This window comes from Amblyomma maculatum, chromosome 1 (assembly GCF_055883805.1).
Source record: "Amblyomma maculatum isolate TAMU_Amacu chromosome 1, ASM5588380v1, whole genome shotgun sequence".
Taxonomy (NCBI): domain Eukaryota; kingdom Metazoa; phylum Arthropoda; class Arachnida; order Ixodida; family Ixodidae; genus Amblyomma; species Amblyomma maculatum.
This window is the reverse complement of record NC_139344.1, coordinates 355392567-355412338: the sequence shown is the minus strand read 5'-3', so window position 1 is coordinate 355412338 and position 19772 is coordinate 355392567. Positions and strand designations below refer to the sequence as shown.

General features: G+C 47.1%; 1 protein-coding gene across 1 annotated transcript; it reads right to left on the bottom strand.

Moving 5' to 3' along the window:
* Nucleotides 1-17517: 17517 nt before the first annotated feature.
* Nucleotides 17518-19615, bottom strand: Pex10 (peroxisomal biogenesis factor 10). The gene has a single exon (XM_084591163.1). The coding sequence runs from the start codon at nucleotides 19439-19441 to the stop codon at nucleotides 18641-18643; it is 801 nt and encodes a 266-aa protein (XP_084447289.1). The 5' UTR covers nucleotides 19442-19615; the 3' UTR covers nucleotides 17518-18640.
* Nucleotides 19616-19772: the final 157 nt, after the last annotated feature.

Below are 19772 nucleotides of genomic sequence, written 5' to 3'. Positions count from 1 at the left end.
TAGTAAAGATTTCTTTATGCTGCGTCGTTACAAAAGCCACTACATAGCAACATCTTAACATAATGGTGTGATAGTAGGTCCTAGCTCTATCGTTGAGACAAAACAAATCGCTGTCGCTTTTTTATCGAATGCAGCCTCCCAAGACGACACTTGAATCTCGATTAAGACACGCTACCCTATAGCCACGCAGGCACGCTACTTCAGCTTGGGTAGAACGTGCTTTACATAAGCGTCGAGTGGTCTTTCATATCTGATAGCTTAGGAATGTAATCTAATTAGTAGGTGCGGGATAACAGAGGCACAAAATATGAATTAGAGATTACGCGAATAGAAAAGCGCCTCAACAAGGATCCCAAAGGAGAACCGTCAAACTGGAGCCGTTAATGCCGTTCGGTCACACCTTTCTAAACGGAGCTTAAGTGCTCAGCCCCCGCTCCCTCGCTCGACCGTGTGACCTCAATTGCCGATAATCAACGCCTTCATGCGCTCCCTCAAAAACTCTAATTATTATACCATACATATACTGTCAAAACTCGATTTAACGAAGATATCCCGACTTCCCCCCAGACGCCCATAGGATTCAATACTTTGATGAACTCGAAATAGCGAAACCAATTTCGGGACCTGTTGAGATTGCTGGACAGGGTTGGTCAAACTAATGGCATTGGTGTACTTTTTGAGCGTACCCTCAGCTTGTCCTCTCATTATTGACTACAACCGCCTGTTGTCGCCTCTAAAGCTTGTTTCACTCTCTACACGACGCGAGTTACGTGACGCTATCTCCTTGAAATGTTTGCGTTGTGTATTCGATTTCCCCACGCTGACAACCGCTCTCCATTTGAATGTGCCCTGACCAAACACCTGAAGCAGTCGGCCATTCAACATAGCCGGTGCAAACAGTTATGCCCAATGATGTGCATTCAACGCGTGTTTAATAAGTCTGCCACGTGTGAACAAACAGCTGTGAACATTTTTATGAAGAATAGTTTTACACTGCGCAAGCTAGCCTCTATATTGTGCTAGCTTCTTTTAGTCCTTGTTTTATTATCTCCTCCTTGGTCGGTAAAACGAGCTCATCTATACGCATGTCCCCATGTACCTTCTATTTTGACATGTTTAGAATGCGTGACCTGGCGTACACTTGACATATATACTGTAACACTATTGATGTAAACCGACGTTACTCACACAAAACAAGTGCACCCGAGCCAGATGGCACCCGAACGCCCACACACTTCTTCTTCGTCCTCCTCCACTCAACTCGTGTTCTTCATCCATCTAGTCTGTAACATTTACCCCCCTTTCGAAAACTAATCCCTCCGGGCGAGTCAGGTGTTGTCACGACTATGACACTTCTTCAGGCGGGCGACATGCGTAATCTCGGTGTTCGCCGAACGTCGTCCACTGGCCGTAAGGCGTGCAATCCGGTAGTTCAGTTCGCCGAGTCGCTCTAAAATCACATACGGGCCGGTGTAGCGGGCCAGCATTTTCTGGTGCAAGCCGCGCTTGCTCATAGGTTTCCAAAGCCAGACAGGTTACCGGGGTGATAGGTGATCTGGCGTTGGTGGTCGTCATAGCGAGCTTTTGATCTGTCTTGTGACGCCAAAGTCCACGATCGGGCTATCCGCCGCGCTTCTTCAGCCAGGCAGAGAGTTTCCGCTAAACATGGGTCGTCGTCAGAGGAAAATGGGAGGATAGTATCGAGGGTGTGTCGTGGGGAGGGGGCGTACAGGAGGAAGAACGGACTCTATCCTGTGGTCTCATGCCTCGCAGTGTTGAATGCATATGTGATGAACGGGAGAACACCGTCCCAGTTTTTATGGTCTGAAGCGACGTACATTGCAACCATATTGGTTAGGGTTCTGTTGGTGCGTTCTGTTAAACCATTTGTCTGAGGGTGGTGAGGAGTCGAATGCCTGAAATCAGGTGCGCATAAACGGAGAAGTTCTTCTATGACATCGGCAGTAAACTGACGGCCTCTGTCACTTATCACAACTCTCGGTGGACCATGTCGCAAGATGACTGAATGCGGCATAAAAAGCGACACTTGGTAGGCTGTAACGGCAGTAAGAGCGGCCGTCTCACAGTAGCGAGTAAGATGATCCACGCATACAACAATCCAACGATTGCCTTACTGCGACTTTGGGAAAGGACCCAAGAGGTCAACTCCGACTTTCTCAAAAGGAGCCTTGGGTGGCACTACAGGGTGAAGTATTCCGGGAACTACACCAGTAGGACTTTTGTGACTTCGACACTCAGGATAGCTAGCCACATGCTGGTCGATCGTGTGGCTCATCCGGGGCCAGTAGAACCGCTCCTGAGTGCGGTGCAAAGTTCTCGCCGATCCCAGGTATCCGGAAGCTGGACCGTCATGCATGGCGCGCAAAATGACGGAGCAGGAACCAACGGCCAGTGTCTGAGTAAACCTTCTTGTATAGCTGGCCATCACGGACACAAAACTGGCTGTTCGAGGTTGGGTCCTGCGCAGCATTCAAGAACGGTTTCAGGTGCTGGTCGCTGTGTTGCTCTGTTCGAAAGATGTGAATATGGGGAAAGCTCGTAGATAAAGCACCGTCGAAGTTTTCCGCGTCACATTCTGTTGTGGCAAGTGGCAACCGCGAGAGGCAGTCCGTATCTGCATGCCGTCGGCCACTCTTGTGTGCAATAGTATAGTTGTATTCTTGTAATCAAAGAGCCCAGCGGGCCAGGCGACCAGACGGATCACGGAGACTGAGTCACCAACATAGGGAATGGTGATCTGTTACCACTACGAAACGCCATCCGTACAGGTAGCACCGAAGCCGCTGCACGGCGAAAACAATGACGAAACGCTCCTGCTCGGTGATGGTGTAATTACGCTCAGCCTTACTTAGAGTCCGACTGGCATAAGCATGTTCACGGTCGTCATAGCGCTGAACGAGGACAGCACCGATGCCTATACCACTTGCGTCAGTATGCACTTCCGTTGAAGCTGAAGGGTTGAAGTGCCGTAAAATAGGATGCGATGTTAAGAGGAACTTCAGTTGCCGGAAAGACGAGTCACTCAGATGTCCACTCGAATGGGGCGTCTTTATGTAGTAGGCACGTGAGCGGGTAGGCGACGTCTGCAAAACGAGGGATGAAGCGTCAGAAATAGGAGCAAAGCCCCAAAAATTTGCTGAACTCCTTCACATTATGCGGTTGTTGAAACCCGGCAACAGCTACGGTCTTCTGAGGATCAGGCCGGACGCCATCACCATCGACGAGGTGGCCAAGCACCAACGCCTGTCGCTCACCAAAACGGCACTTCTTTGAATTCAGCACGAGGCCAGCTTGGCGCAAGCAGTTCAGCACGAGCACTAGGCGGTCGTTGTGCTCTTTGAACGTCCGGCCAAAGATGACTACGTCGTCCAATTAGCACATCGACCTCCCATTTCAGTCCGCGTAGTATAGATTTCCATGAATTTTTCGAATGTCGCAGGTGCATTGCATAAACCGAAGGGCATGACGTTAAATTCGAACAGCCCATCGGTAGTGATGGAGGCGGTCTTCTCCTTATGTGCTGGGTGCATCGGAATCTGCCAGTATCCAGAGCGAAGGTCTACGGACGAAACGTATGAGGCAGAGTACAAGCAGTCATGATGGCGTCATCAATGCGGGGAAGCGGGTAGACGTCTTTTTTGGTGACTGAATTCAGGCGACGGTAATCTACACAAAACCGCCATGTACCATCTTTCTTTCGCACAAGAATTACTGGAGCCGCCAAAGGACTGCACGACTCTTGAATGACACCCTGCTTCAACATTTCACGAACTTGCTCATTGATTACCTTGCGCTCGGAAGGCGCCATGCGGTACGGCTTTTGGCAAATTGGGTGCGCATGTCCGGTGTCAATGCGATGATGGGTGCGTGACTCAGGAAAAGAGCGGGGGCTCGTGGTTTTCGAGAAGTGAAAAACGGATGAATACTTCGATAAAAGATCTTCCAAAGCATCACGCTCTGTGGCATTGAAGGAATTACTAATCATACCACGCAGTTGAGCATTCACTGGGGATGCTGCGACATGCCTCTCTGGTACATCCGTAACCAAGGCCACTGACATTGGTACATCTTCTCTACAAGAGGCAAGCTTCATGTCAGCTGCTAAAAGAATTGGCTGCATGGAGCAATTAATGGTCCACAATTGCGTGCAGCCCTGGTTTACCGACACCAAGCAATGAGGGACCAGGAGAGATGTCTTCACGCAGTTCGAATAATTAGGCGTCACGATCGCATCAAAAGCTTCGGTTGCCCAGCGAGAACACGAAACTGGAACACACTGGACAGACATCGGGGACACAACAGCGTCGTCGCACACGCAATAGCACGTCATCTCCTCAAGAACTCAGGCGGAAGGCAGCCTTCAACACTGATCTCGCCTGTGCGACGGTTGCGCCACACATGCGCAGGAAATCAATACCTAAAATTACATCATGTGTAGAACGGGGCAGTACTACGAATTCTGCCGAAAACAGGGTTCCTCCAAGACACACCTTGGCATTACACACTCCAATAGGGTACAACAAATCGCCGCTAACGCCATGAAAATTTGCATTTCCATCCCATGAAAACATTACTTTGGGTTCCATCTGATTTTTAAACGACAAGCTTAAAATCAACGAAGTGTCTAAAGGTACGTCCGACGTATCCATTCGATTCTCGTAAAGATACGGCGGACGTCGATATACAGGCTCATGGCTATATGCACGTCGAACGCGGCCACATATTCCGCTTGCTACGCGTGAATGAATCTTATCCTCAATGATATCAGCTAGCCGCGACTTTCGATGAGGTGCTACGAAGAGTGCATCCGTTCTAACATAGATCACGGTCTTCACTTAGGGTTGTGTACGGCAAGCATCGCTGTCACGCACATAGCTGCAGGCGATGCTACGTACTGCACCAGCTCCACCAGCTGGCATCGAGATATAGGGGGTATTCACGTGACGTCACAGCTGACGTAAGTATGCAGCCGACGCCATCTTTGCGTCCTGTTTTGACTAGTATGGTCGGCGGCTTAGGTTAGCTGGTGCGCATCCCTCTACTGCGCCGCTCCACCTCATGCCAGCACCACTGTAATCAAAACTCACTCGGCATCATGTGACAGTTCGAATTATCAGTAGTCTGCGCGATGCAAACAGAAACCTGTAAAAAAAAAAAAAAAAAAAAAAAAAAAAAAAAAAAAAAAAAACTTCGGCACTGACCCGTTCGCAGTCGATGTGCGCAACTCCACGGTAAGCGTCGACCGGCGGCCGCGCATAAATATGTTTGACATTCATGAGTTCCTTGCACTTTACGGACGAGCTTCGTCACAAGAAACCAACTGAAGTGCTACACACACTACTCGAAGAACACAATTACGTTACAAGCGGCTGGGTAAAGAGCCGCGGTTTCGCGGTTTAAGCAGACGAACTCGCCCTGCCCTACAAAGCTTATCCCAGCTAAACCGCTGAGTCCTTCTAGCTCGAATTTTGCACCGAAATAGCATTTTGTAGTCAGTATTTTTTGTACGGAACTTATTTGGTGTACTTGCCTCATTCGATCAGAAGAAGTCGGATGTTTGCATCGTCTGTGGCGGTAACGAAGCAAACGAAACCGCTGCCTCAACGATGCCTCGGTGGCGCCACCGAGCTCGTTGCGTTGCAGACTCGAAATGATTGTTTGCAGCAAAATTCTTCAAATATCGTGCTGTTCTTTGCAAACTAAGTTTTGGTTGATATTATTTCTAAATAATTTTATAAAGCTCTTTAAACCTTCCGCAAAACAACTCTGCCCGCTTCAGCAAATATTGCTTCGCAGACGACACAGCTAGACGATATGCGACCGTCCGATATAACTCATTTCTGGAGATATGCTTGCAACTTGTGAGACTACTACAAACGATGGAATATTTTCCTCAGTGTTCATTTAGCTCGTCTGATGTCTCAAATGAGTCGGGTGCGCCAAACACAGAGTTTGTCGAGCCCTCTGAAGGCTTGGATTGTCGCAAAACCCGAAGAGGAGGTGTTGGCGGCGTACTACATGCGCCTGGCTGGACACGGTGATGCATGTTGTCATGTTGGTGGGGTGCTCTTTTACCTGGAATATATGGCTTGCGAGTGCGGAAAGAGCAGCCATGCCTGGATCGTTGCAACAGCTCGCTGCCAGGGAACATCCGAAAGGTTCCAGCCCAGCCGATTTTCAATATTTATTTCGCATTTTTCGTGATACTACTTGCGCGGTTGAGCCGTGCCAGCCGTACGTGACGTCGCATCTCGGTGAGTTCTTTCGTTCGGGCAAAGACGTTTATCTGTACTTTCGGAACCTTAAAATGCCGAGGTCGTACGCGCAGCTCTTCAGCTTCCGAATTGTTTGCACTGTGCACGGCTACTACTGTTTACGATAGCTCAATAAACCATAGCTGCGGATGCCACCACTCGTGGAACTGCACGGCAGTACTTGATACGTACGTTCGCCCTGTTCATTCGACGGACACAAAAATGGCTGACTGCGCCTCAGTTACCCACAATGCACCGCGCACAGCGCGCCAGTGAATACCCCCTATACGCACATTCACGAGCAGCTTTCGCTTCGCACTAAACTATCACCTCGATCTGCCCGTAATGCGAGCGAGCTATTCCTAGCATTTACGCTGTCTTATAGGTCCTGCATAGACCTCCGAAGATCTAGCGCCGGCACAACACACACACACACACACACACACACACACACACACACACACACACACACACACACACACACACACACACACACACACACACACACACACACACACACACACACACACACACACACACACACACACACACACACACACACACACACACACACACACACACACACACACACACACACACACACACACCTCGCCGTGCAGAACATTCGGCAGTCCAAGTATCTATGTGAAATGGCATTATGCTCGTTCCTCACATGCAGACCGAGGAAACAGGATGTTTCTAGCTAAATTCTTCGTTTAAATTCTACCTCAGAGCCATGGCACAAGACATGCCGAATCTACTAGAGGCCTGCGCTGCTACTGCGGCGAGCTGCACATCGACTCGTCGAGGCGAAGACCTACTGCACCGCACCACTGCACCGCACCGCAAGAGTGCACAACCGGAAAGCCGGAAGCGCGAATGATCCGAATTCTCTGTGAGCAGCAATGTTATTTGGTATTTAGGGGAAGACTAGACTAAAGTGCTTAGCCTGCATCTTTTTCTTGTCGTTGAATTTTGCGTACATGTAGTTTAAACCCCCGCATGCTCGAGGTTAGCGTGACCCGACTGAACGGCCGCGCAGCTTTGAAACGATCGGGATCGATATGCATGCATCGCCGGACTTAGGTACGCGGTAGAAAATGTGCGCTGCACATTTCGTTGCAGAAGCTGAATCTTGAAATTTTGCAGAGTGTGCCATGCAAGTGATCGTTGCTACAACCACGCATCCATGTTCCAACGGCTGGCCTATACACCGAGGCGCATAAATGTTCAACCGTGGACGTATCAATGATCGAAGAGAGGACAGATTTTCACAATATTGGGCGCGAAATCGATAGCTACCAGTGCTCAGTGTTAGAGAAATTCTGCCTTGATCATGCGCAATTCAGTGTTTCAGGTGTGGTCAGGAGCTATAAGTTTGAACAGTTCGCCTGTCAAGTCAGCGGCGCCAGCGATGGACCGGCGGAGCGATTTTCCACGCTACACCGCTGTCTTGCTAGAAAGCCTACCTAGGCGGCGTTTGACATTCAGCTGCTTTTTGTGGGTCCCGTAATTGAAAGCAACGCCTTCAGAAACGCGTTAAATGTACAAAAATGTATTCTCTTCAACAGTTTCACTCCAGGCTGTCAAAGCAGGCGGACGTTGATAAAACATTTGAGCACTCCAGTCTTTAGAAATCTGTAGAATCGCCTTCAGTTTGTAAAATTATTGGAATAGGTCCCTTTCCGATCGCTTGTCTCATATAACATAGCTAACCAAGGTCACGGCCGCTCAATGGAGGCGCACTTGGGTGCGGCCCGTCGCGTCGCCCAGAAGAGCCGTATTGCGCCTAGTTCTCATCGCCACCGCTGCGGCGCCACCGCTCCGGGACGAGTCCGGGCGGAGAGCTGCGCGCAGCGGCCGTGGCTGTGCTTTCGTTTCGGCGTCCGCGTGGTCGGCGCTTGCTCAATTTAGGATTTATGAGCGGCGTTTCACACATTATGTGATGCTACGTGCAAGTTTGCTATTGATAAGGTGATAGCGGCATGTCATCATCATTGGGCTTTTCGAAGTCATTCGTGGTCTTCCGTTTACAACGAGAATCGAGGCAGTCGTGTGCTTCGCTGAGTGGGCACCCATTTAGTTGCGTTTCAACCACTGTAATAACGTATTAGATATTACAATCTTGAAATCGGGACACGGTTTGGGGCCATTTATTCAGCGCGCACTTTTCTGGAAACTTACAATTGAGGACGTAGCGTTCAACATTATCGTTCAACCAGTTCCTCCGTTTTCACTGGAAATAATATTCAAGTGGGTACCACCACCTAAACATACTAGCTAACACAAACTGTTGCAAAAGAAACAACACAAGACAGCCAGTTCATCGACACGCCCGCAGGCTCAGGCAATTTCTTTTTTCGTTTGATTATGAAGTCGCGTGATGCACAGAAGGCACACAAGCTTATTTTACAAGCGAAGAACTTTTCCTCAAAAAAGGTTTATGTGCAAGCGTGATTTTTATCACTGTCAGATTGATGTTGCCTGTCCAATTGGTCAGCAGTGGTCGCATTAGTTTGGTTAGGTCCTTAGTGTGACTGCGGTCTTCTCTCTCGCAAATCAACTCCGGAAATTGCACAAAATGGGGAAGAAGGGATGAAACTAACATGTTGCATAGCTTGCTGCTTCTTCTGACCTCCGGGCACTTCATCACCTTGCTAACAAAGGTGCATGGGGATTTTCAGATACCTTAGGCGTCCGCCATCAAGAATTTTGATAAGTCGAGGGTTTTGCAGGAATCACAAGGCACAAAGTTAATAAATGGATGGGGACTAATAAAATAAAATTATTGACACTCTAAAGTAAGCACTAGAAGTTATTTAAACTTTGGTAATATATAAATAATGAAAACACGGGCAGGCACTGAAAACAGAATAAATAAAAATGTTTCATGAGATTCTGTAAAACTATTCACACTTTCTCTTCAAATGGACGTGCAAGGTAACCAGCCAAGAATGCAATCGGTGCTAACTCTATGTCAGCTGCTGGTTCACACCACACATGGATGAATCCAAGCTGACTCGAAAACTCTCTCGCAGCAGACGTGATATGGCAGTTGGCAAGGTACGACTTTCATAATCGCGAATTCCAAGTTTTATAGCTGCCTATTGTTGATAGGTGCATTTGCAAACCGATGCTTGCAAGATGCCAACCTGCACGAAGCGTGGCAAAATGTGTATAACATCAGTCGATATATATATATTTTTTGCTAGTGGTACCTTCAGTATTTTCTCCGAGGTGAAAACTGCAGCCCTTGCGTCAACTTTGTCGTTCCCGCCTTTGAATTGCCTTAGGCTGCTAAAAAGCGATACTATAGACCCGCTTTCAGAGCCTGCTTTAGGGCGTATCGGAAGCTGAAAATAAGATTCGGTTAAATGCAATGCACTAGTAAGGCACACAGAAGACATTGTTGTAAGATACTTGATGTGATCAAGAAGGTACGTGATTTGCGCCACTGTGGATCTGATTGTCATGATTGTTGCTTCGTACGTTTGTTTGGTTAGCCTTTGCTTTGACATGCCTCCTTGGACCTGAATGTCTTCGATATGGCAAAGTCCAACTCTAACCAAGATAGTCACTCGTCATCTGACAAATAGAGCGGCTCCTCTTGGTGTCTCCATGGCTTCACTTATGCGATGTTGGACAAGGCATACCATTTTGATATCATCGTCATAAAAGTGATCGTGGCGCAGCTATCTTGAAACACACATGCTTCAGGATGACACGGGGGGTTGTCCAGGAGGAAATAAAGTGTAGCTATAACAAGTGGGGAAAATAAAGCTATTGACCTGCGCGCGTTAATTTTTTCAAGGTTGTTTGGCTCAACATGAGCCCGCGTGAGTAACTTAACTTGTAATGTGGGCAGTTCGGGAACACGGAGGGGACAGCTGAAGGAAGCAGGATCTTCAGTTTTATGTTCTTCCTGTAATCGTCATCTGTGAAGTGTAGTGAGTATACCAGTGACTTGTCACTCGGCTCCCACCGGCTTCCTTTTCCATCCTAGCCCTCCCGAGATATGTTTTTCAGCCATGCTGCTCGACGTTGTGAATCGCACGGGAACTCATGGTAACCAATTTTTTCTTGCTTTCGTGGTGCACAGCGGCACACAGCAGTTGCCTGGCATGGTGCTGCATACGCTTAGGACGCTGTTATGCTGAGTAGTCAAAACGATAACACGCGCCAACCCAGCCAGCGCGCTCCTTCCGCGTCGTCTGCTCGTCCGTGCCGGCGGCGTCTTGTCCCGGAGTGGTGGCGCCCCCGCGGAGAATGACGGCGGAAACTGTAACTTCTCCCAATACGCGCTTCCCCAGCCATTGAGGCGCGACGCGACGGGCCGCACCAAGTGCGCCTCCATTGAGCGGCCGTGCCAAGGTATACCTTACAGCATTGTGTTGATTTTTATGGTGCATAAGCGACTAATGCTGCCATGCACCAAGAACAAGGTTTAATGTATTTATTTTGTGTGTAATGACTAAAATGTTCTTTAGGATGTAGCTTGTTTAGGAACATTTTAGGAAACCAAAAATGCAGGAAATTTGCACGTTTCTCCTAGGATCATGCTGGGATGGAAAGGGATCTGTTGCAAAATTGTACAAAATGTTTCCTCTTATTTTGTCGACTCTGGCGCATGTGTAAGATGTGGTTTATTGTTAGTTCATCTTCACACTCCTTGCATATTGGTTTGTCCTCTTTCATAAGTATGAAGCAGTGTGTGAGGTGTGGGTATGTGTTTTGTGAAGATGACCTAAAATGGCCTCCATGTTGTGTTTCTGATTACTGCATGATTTCCATTCCTTAATGACAGGTTTGACAAGTATAGTTTGTAGTTTATTTCAATCTTTCAAAAATCCTGCCATTTCACTCTCACTTTTCTTTGTACAAGCTTCTTGGTATCTTCATGCAGCATATTCACCCTCTGTAATTTAGCATTGCATCAAGGTAACCTGGTTATTTCTTTTCATCACCTTTCAAGACAACTGTCCCGATTTCATAAAGTGTAGGGTTTCTGACGACAGGAACTCCTTGGAAGTCATAAAAATAAATGAGATCCACAATCATGAGCTATCTAGGGTATGCATATACATGTCCATCGCTCAGTGGAATGGTGTCAGTACGCTGTTAGAACAGGTCTTGTGGTAACAACAACCATTGTCTGAGGTGGTCCTTTAATGAGCATTGAAATGCTATGTAACTACAGGTACTGATAGAACTCTTGATCATGTTATATGATGCGATCCTTGCATGCATATAGGTATACATTTCAGAATCTGCAGTGCACCACTTGACCATTTGCCACCAGTTTGTGTGAAAATGTATTTTTCATGCATGTTAACCAGTATATAACAGATGGTCCCTGTGCACAAGCCAAAAGTGCCACGAGCCAAATGTCACGAGGCCACACGACATGGCAGGAGCTGTTAAGTCAAGCTTACAAAGTTATATTTGAAATATGTTCTGGGACGTTTCTGCTCCAATTAAGAAAGGTTGAGGCTTACAGAGGTCTATGCCAGGTTGTCTATCACCTAACAGGGCAGCCTACGACCGTATGCTAATGAGTATATCTGAGGTAACAGAGACATGAATTAAGGAATTAGTAATTATGTTTGTAGCAAAGGGCATGTAAATTAACGTGAACCCACAGTGGGATCTGCAGACAAGAACCATTAACGCTGGCACACCATCCCCCTACAGTTGGAGATTTGGAGTCTCCCTAATTTTGTTTCTGCTCAAAGCTTGTCATTTCCTTTGTTCTTCCAGATGAGGAAGATGTGAAAATGATAGCATCGAAAATTCCAGAGACCATAGTTAACAAGGATGCTGATCTTAACAGTGTAAAAAGGAACTTCAGAAAAGATGGGTGACTAGTAATGCTGGCAACAGTTGAAGCTAAGTGGAAAGGCATGAAATTGAAATGCAACATATGCAGAGATATGTTGCGCGACGACCAGTCTGTGGTGTGCGACATCTGTCTCCGTTAGTTTCATCAAGTGATTGGCCAAAGCAGATGGGGCTTGTGGTTTTGTGATAAGTGCAGTCTAGTAGCATAGATGCAACCTTGACAATTAATAATTGGAGTGGAGTAAGTGCATTGTTTTGTTTTTGTAAGATGTTCATGGTTTCCATGCAAACATTATGAGAAATTTTTTCCTAGAGAATGTTTGCTGAAATGTGAATATAATGTGCAATAAAACTAGTGTTTTCTTGCTATTTACTTTTCCTTGTATACATTAGTTCTGTGAAGAAAACCACCGGCTAGAAGGAAATGTAATGGCATGCATTTTGATACTTGGCCCCGTTGTGCTGGCTCAGTAGTTAGAGTGCTTGGCTGCTGAACCGAAAGATGCAGATTTGGTTCCAGCCACAGCAGGGGCATTTCAATAGAGGCGAAACAATAGGCCGTCATGCACCGTGCGGTGTCAGTGCATGTAAAAGAACCCCAGGTGGTCGAAATTATACCAGAGCCCTCAACTATTGTGTTCCTCATAGCCGTAGTCATTTTGGGATGCTAAACCAGATATATATCACATCATACTCTGAGTAAGATGCTATTTATGGTCAGTTAATCATACTCTAAATGATCAATTTTTTTCTGCATGGTACAGCAGCTGTTGTACAATTTTACTTTAGCCTTCATGAAGAATATCACACTGGCTCCACATGGCCTTCTGTTGACCCTTGATATGCGTCACAATCACACACCCGAGTATGTATTTGTCTAAGGGCACCTATGCATGCAAGGAAGGGACCGTTACTTTCCATTTGTCAGAACTGAAATGCACGATCCACATCATTTCTGTAATTCAACTGCCTGCTATTTGAACTGTCCAGCATTGATGCAAGTTTCAAAGAAATGCAATTAGCAAATTAATCCAAGCAGGAAACCATGCCAAGAACTGCTTCGGTTTCATCTTTAACAACTGTTTGAGAACTAAAATTAGCCAAATGTTGCAAAACATAGATGAGAGGTTACAAAATCTAAAAAACAATGCAGTCTACCTGTGGCATGTAGGGTTTCACATCCTAAAGTGACATATGTAGCTATGAAAAATACCGTAGCGGAGAGCTCAAGATTAATTTGACTGCCCGGGCTTTGTACTTTGCGTTGACATCTTGCAGGAAACAGAAGCATTTGCATTTCACCTGCACCAAAGAGCGACTGCCATCACTGGCATTAAACATCACGACCTTGGGGCAAGTAGCCGAACGTGCCACTAAGATGTCGCAGCGTCTACGTACATGAACCTTTCTAGCATTAAAGCTGTCGCATGCATGGCAGATATTCATGTTCAGCTTTGGACTGACAAGTTTAAAAGTGTACTATTTGTTTTTGTCTAGCATGAAAAACAAAGGAAACAAAGGAAAAACGAAAAAAAAAAAAAAGAACATATGTTGAAAAAGCCCTAGTCATTAACACATAAAGCATATTCGTTCCTTTATTAATGATAAAGTGGCCTTCAACAATAGTACAAAGCCTGAACATTTAGGAAGGTGCTGTGCCAGGCAGCTATTTTACAGAAACCTGAACCATTTCACCTGTATTAATGCGCATCCCGGCGGTGTGGGCTGGGCACTTATTTTTCGGTCCACTCCAACATGCGAAACTGCATCATGTGCATTCCCATTTTCCGAGTTTTGAGCTCTGTAGTGCAGGCTAACAAATTATCGATGACTTATTTTCGTCTGATTGTTGCACAGCGCGTGTAAATAAATTACCACTGCACCTAATAAACACTGACATCATAAACGGACACACTGATGTCCGTCCGGACATCGGCGCACTCATCACAGCACTCTTCGTAGTCTCACACAGCACTCTAGTAGGACGTAATCCGTACATCACAGCATTTCACGGTAAGCACAAACCACACCTCCAACAAACACGAATGACGCGATGCTTGGGCTAGAGGCACTCCGGCGGCACCCAGCTTTTTCAGCGCCCAAACCTCAATGCGAGCAGAAAGCGATGCGTTACGTGACGCATCTCATCACAGATGGAAGTGACGAAACTTTGAAGAATCAAAACTACATAAATACATAACGACCGTCATAGACGTTAATCCACATGATAACGAGGACCAAATGAGCGGGCGTGCGGGCCGCGGGCTGGCCGTCAACACCGCGATTACATGGTCGTGCTTGCCACCCTGCCGCGGTCCAACTCACGTAAACCTATCATCATGCCATCACGTAGTATGTCACCCATTCTAGGCACTATTCTTGCCACTGTACTATTCTTTGTAATTTTACATTTCACGCATGCAGTATGTAGTACATACTTCTTGCACCTCGCACGTACACCTCATACCAACTTCGATTTGGCTACATATGGCTACCATGTTGTTGCCAAGGGAGCTAAAAACGTTGGTTGTTGCTACAACCACATCTGGGGATCTCGGATCCGTCCGGCTTTCCCGACGGATCCCAAGGCCCATATCGGAAAGAAATGCGTTGGGTCCGTCGGAAGAACCCTACCGATCGGGTCCGTCCGCCGTACCTCTGAAAGATATTTCCCGGATCCGTCCGTCGTATCCCGAGGAAAAACGCACCGGATCCGTCGGACGTACCTTTAAGACCATCGATCGGGTCCGTCCGACGTACCTTTAGCCACAGCCTATAATCAAAATAGTTGCACCCGTGTCCACTAAAGCCATTGTAGAAATACCGTCAACAGACACACGAATCTTATTTTTGAGCATAGTCACAGAAGGAGGTATTTTAGCGAGTAGCAATCGCTCCGGCGGCCTCTCCTCCATCGGCCGCCCACGGCGCCTAGTTTTTCGGCGGTGGTGACTGGGAGCTAGCGACGCCGCGAGGACGACGAACGGCGGGCACGAAACGCGGGTAGTGGAGTCAGACTGCTGTCGTAAGCCGGAGAGTGGTTGCGCACGCCACCGGAATGAAACTGGCTCTGTGGAGGAGGGGGCCAGTAGTTAGGGGAGTGAACTGGGTAATCATTCGTCGTGCCTGTGTACGTGGGTCGGTCATACCGCGATGGTGGACGACGGCGGCATTGTCTTGAGATATGGCCTGGGATGCCGCAACGGTGACAGAAGCAGGGTGGAGAAGGGTTTGGTTAGGCCTCTATGTCAGGATGGCGATAACAGCCAGGGTCTCGCTGATCTACTAGCCTGAGTGGTCGCCTAGGTCTTCGTGATTGCAGGTCATTACGCTGATCAGGATGCCTGGAAGACACAGGGTTGGCGAAATGTTGGCGCGACCTTTCGTAGGAAGAGGCAGGTTGTGCTCTTCAGAGACAAGAGTAGGGCTGCGATTGGAGCGTGTAGGCAGGTTCGCTCGGAAAAGATGAGCGGCAGGACACTGCAATGAGGTGTGCCGGTCGTGGAAATCGAGCCGAAGTATTTCTTCACGAATGAACTGCCAAATAGTCGAAGTTAGGTCCGTGGAGACATGCTCGTCAATGCTTGCGACAGTTGTCACATTGGCCAGTCTTCCAAACTTGGGCGTTATTCGACGGATCTTCAGCACTTCAAATGTGCGGATGTGACGAAGCACAACAGAGACAGTCGAGATATCATCTTTGGTAATGAGAAAGTTGCAATAGTTTGGACGACCCTGTACCTGCTGACGGAACTTCCGCTAAACAGATAGCGCAGGCCGTTCGCGTGCTTATGCTTTTACTTCACTAGGAGTATACTTGCCTGTAATAGCGACCCACCCGGTACCAGTGACCATTGGTGTCAACATCTCGTGTGCATGAAGCGCAGATAATTAATGATGGAAATCTATCGCATGTAACCAAAGATAACTTCGCTACAACTATCATAAACTACCCGTATTGGCAGAACTTTTACGAGTAGGTATCCCTTCACGGCAATGTCAGCTGGTCTTATTTCCAATGATTTACATTGTGCTGCAAGAAAGAATTGTGCGAAAATGGTGTCGGCCAAACAGAGGACACGGAGGGATAGAGCAAAAGGAGGCGTTGAATTCTTGAGGGTGGCATGGCATTATCGACATGCTTTAAATACACTGCATCGAGCTTTTGTCGCGTAGGAATTAGAGGCATCCTCAATTGACTGGATTTTGCCTTGGTACAGGATTGATACAACCGACAAACAGATCTGCCAGTACAGAAGCCTAGGAGACTTCTCATTAGTACTCTGTAACTTCTCACGTCATTTTCGGCATGTGCTTAGAGCGCATTCACGAAGTTACAAGGCTATGTTGAGTGTTTTTCGCCAACCGACCCTCAGTCGCTTCCCGAGTGCCATCTTCGAAACCGGATAACTTTGTTCACTTCTACTTCATTGCTTAAAAGGTGTTCTCTGTTGTGCACCTCACAGGACAGCTTAGGTGCCACACAGGCTCGTTTAGGTGTCTCACGGGCGACTACCTGGTAATGTCTCACCACCTCTGGTTTCAAAGCGAATTGCAGTGCAATACAAGAAAGTTCCCCTAAAGGTAGGTGAAAACTTTATTGATGAGCCTTAAAAATGGTGTTACATCCAGGGTTCGTCTGGCTCTTGATCCCAGAGGATGGCCAACAGTCCATGACGTGCGGCGACCTTTCGAGCCCACTCTGCCAGCCGCCTTTGTGAAGGCGTTTCAGAGCTGGATACCACAATCTACCAACCCTCTATGTCCGAGAGGTTTCAGCAGAGGTGGTTGAAATTTTCCCTAGAGATATAAAATGTGGGCGAAGTTGGCTCTAGGAGCCTCACAAGAAGAGCATTCGGGTTTGTAATGGCCTGGGTGGTTAAGAAATAACAAAGCCGGTGAAGGGAATGTGCAAGCCTGGAGCTGTCTACGTGATTTGTTGTTCCTGCGAGAGGGAGATGTGTGGTGGGGGATGGATAGACGAGTCTTTGCTCCCCGTTGTGGAGCGCAATGTCATGATAGGCGACGAGCTGATGCCTAGCGCTACCCTGGTCTACGGTGTGCCCTGCTTGGTTGACGTATGCTAGAGCAAGAGAGTGGGCCACTTCGTTGCCGGGGTTACCTGTTTTAATTGGCACTCAAACTATTAGAATCGGTCTTGGCTCTGTGGAGCAAGAATTGAGAATTTTTCGGGTGGCAGAATGAATCGGTCCCCATGCAAAATTTGTGACTGCGGTTTGAGTCCCTCATAATGAGTGTGGCAGTGGAGGAAGAAATGGCAAGCGCTACGGCTGCTTCTTCAGCTTCGAGTGACGTCTTGATCGAGCACGAGGTTGCATGCTTGAGGTTATGCGATGCTACACTGATGGCGTAGGTTGAACTGTGTCTATACACTGCCGGGTCCACGTAGACCGCGTCTTTGTTGTTCGCATGAGCTTTATGTAAAGCCTTGTCACAAACTTCACGTCTAGCCTGGTTGTAAACTGGGTGTACGTTTTTGGGCAGGGGGTGAACTTCAGTGGATCGACAATGGCTGACTGACACCAGCGAGCCACAACGGATGTGGAGCAAGGCGTGACAGTATATACACTCTTTATTAGCTCTCGTTACAACATACTATACCCTAATCCACTTTATACATAATTATCACAATTATTATTTCTGACATCACGTCCCATCAGGTGACTTTCAGTACTACTTCTGGCAACACATTCTGCACTGCATGAGACATATATAAGGTTTTCCCCTTATAAAAAATACAGCGTTATAAGCTGACAAACTTATCTCAAAATATAGTGTGTGCACTCAAGAACGTCTCAGCCATTACAGGTTTTGTTTGTCTTCTTTGACAACGAAAGCAGGTCTCCCTAAAAGCTTGCATATACCATCGGAAAATCAGGTTTCATTTTCTTACACCAAAAGCGCTAAAGAAGTTTTTCACTAGATTAGACCAGAAGCGAATTTCTTATGTAAATGGAAGGGAGTGCTAGCAATTTGCTGTCATATTAATGAAGCTATTTTGCATTATTATCTTTTTTTGCCCTTGTTATCTACTATTCACTGTCTAGTTATATTTTTCTTATCCTTTCTCTCATTCAGAGAAAAAGACTTCCCTTATAACACAGAAAGCGAGTAGAAAAATTCTTTGAGAATCGTCATTGCCAACACAGCACCACCACCCCAGAAACAAATGGAAATGCCACTATTGCTGGTGAACACTTTTGTCTGCTAAGTTTGCTGAGCAAGAAAAACAAGCAATATAAGATGTGGCAAAATGCAATTATTGTAAGAAACTGATCCTCGCCTCTTTTGCAGCCTATAAGAATGGCAAACAATTCTGGTGAAGTAGAGTTTTGCAGTTAGCAAAACCTGTTTCTGCGAATTGGATACAGAATTTTCCTTATGACAATGCTAGATTGCAGCATTATAAAAACGTTTTTTTTTTCTTAGCTGGTGACATGGACAGCAACCAAAACTGTGTGTAGGCTCAACATTCATGTTCATGTTGCATATTGCAGGCACGATTATTAAACATTCTGAAGCAGCACAGCCTGCTGTGGTTCACAGGGTGTTCGACACAGTGGGCAGTGCCTATTACTTCTCAACCAATCAGTTATGCAATACCAGCAGTAAATATGACCACATGGGATCGCGGACGCATTTTTCGCGATGTCGACGCACATTGAGCAGCTGTACTTGGACGCCTGGGCGTCACTGTCTTCGCGGAATTCCGATGATTTCAGTGACCGAAGTGCCGACTGGAGAGAGACACCGAACTCAATAAGCGAAAGCCAGCCCAACAGTTTGTAGTACCTGGCGACATCTGGAGTGGAAAGCCAATTTCTTATCAGCACGTATCTGATTCCTGCCACCCGCTTAGCCGGGCTATAGTAGCCGCCAAGAAGATAAAACAGTATTACGTGCAATTGCAATGCTCTGGTAAAGACAGTGGTCAGCGTTGCACTGTCAACATTTCGTTGCTTTCTCAGAAGGCTCAGCGCGCCGCTGACTAGGTTGCCACTAAAAGATTGAAGAACGACGAATGTCAGTCTCTGTGCAAGCGTGGGAACGTTCTTGAGGGAGCGGTCCAACTGAACGATGTGTACGTACTCCTCGCCCAAAGTCTGGAATCCGCTTAGAGTTGTGGCGCAGTAGTAGACGAGGCTGGAGGCTGCGTTGACTTGTAAACGCCACCGCATCCACCGTTGTATCCCTAGAACTGCTCGGACGATTTCAGACACGTCTTTCTGCAACGATGCAATGTGTTGTTCGTCCTTTTGATGGGCTCGCAAGACCTCTGGTTGTAGTGCAGGCTTGAATAGAGGCATTTTCGCTCCTGTCACTGGTTACCAAAGCCCTAGTTTGGGGCTTTCTAATGCAAGTTGAAAACGACACAGTTTACGGCGCATAACAGCGTAAACGGAAGGCCATTTCATTTGTTTCCCGCTCCACACATACTTTCCAGCGCACTGATCGCAATAAAAAGCCCCCATACACTTCCTTGTTTCAAGCTTCCTTCCTTCTTGAAATCCATGGCCAGCTGATTAGCCCTGATCAGCCACCAGTGAACACAAGTCGACATCTTGTTGCTACATAATTTGCTTTACCATACCTTATTAATTTTGTTAGCTTTATTTATGACTAGTTCAGCACTTATTG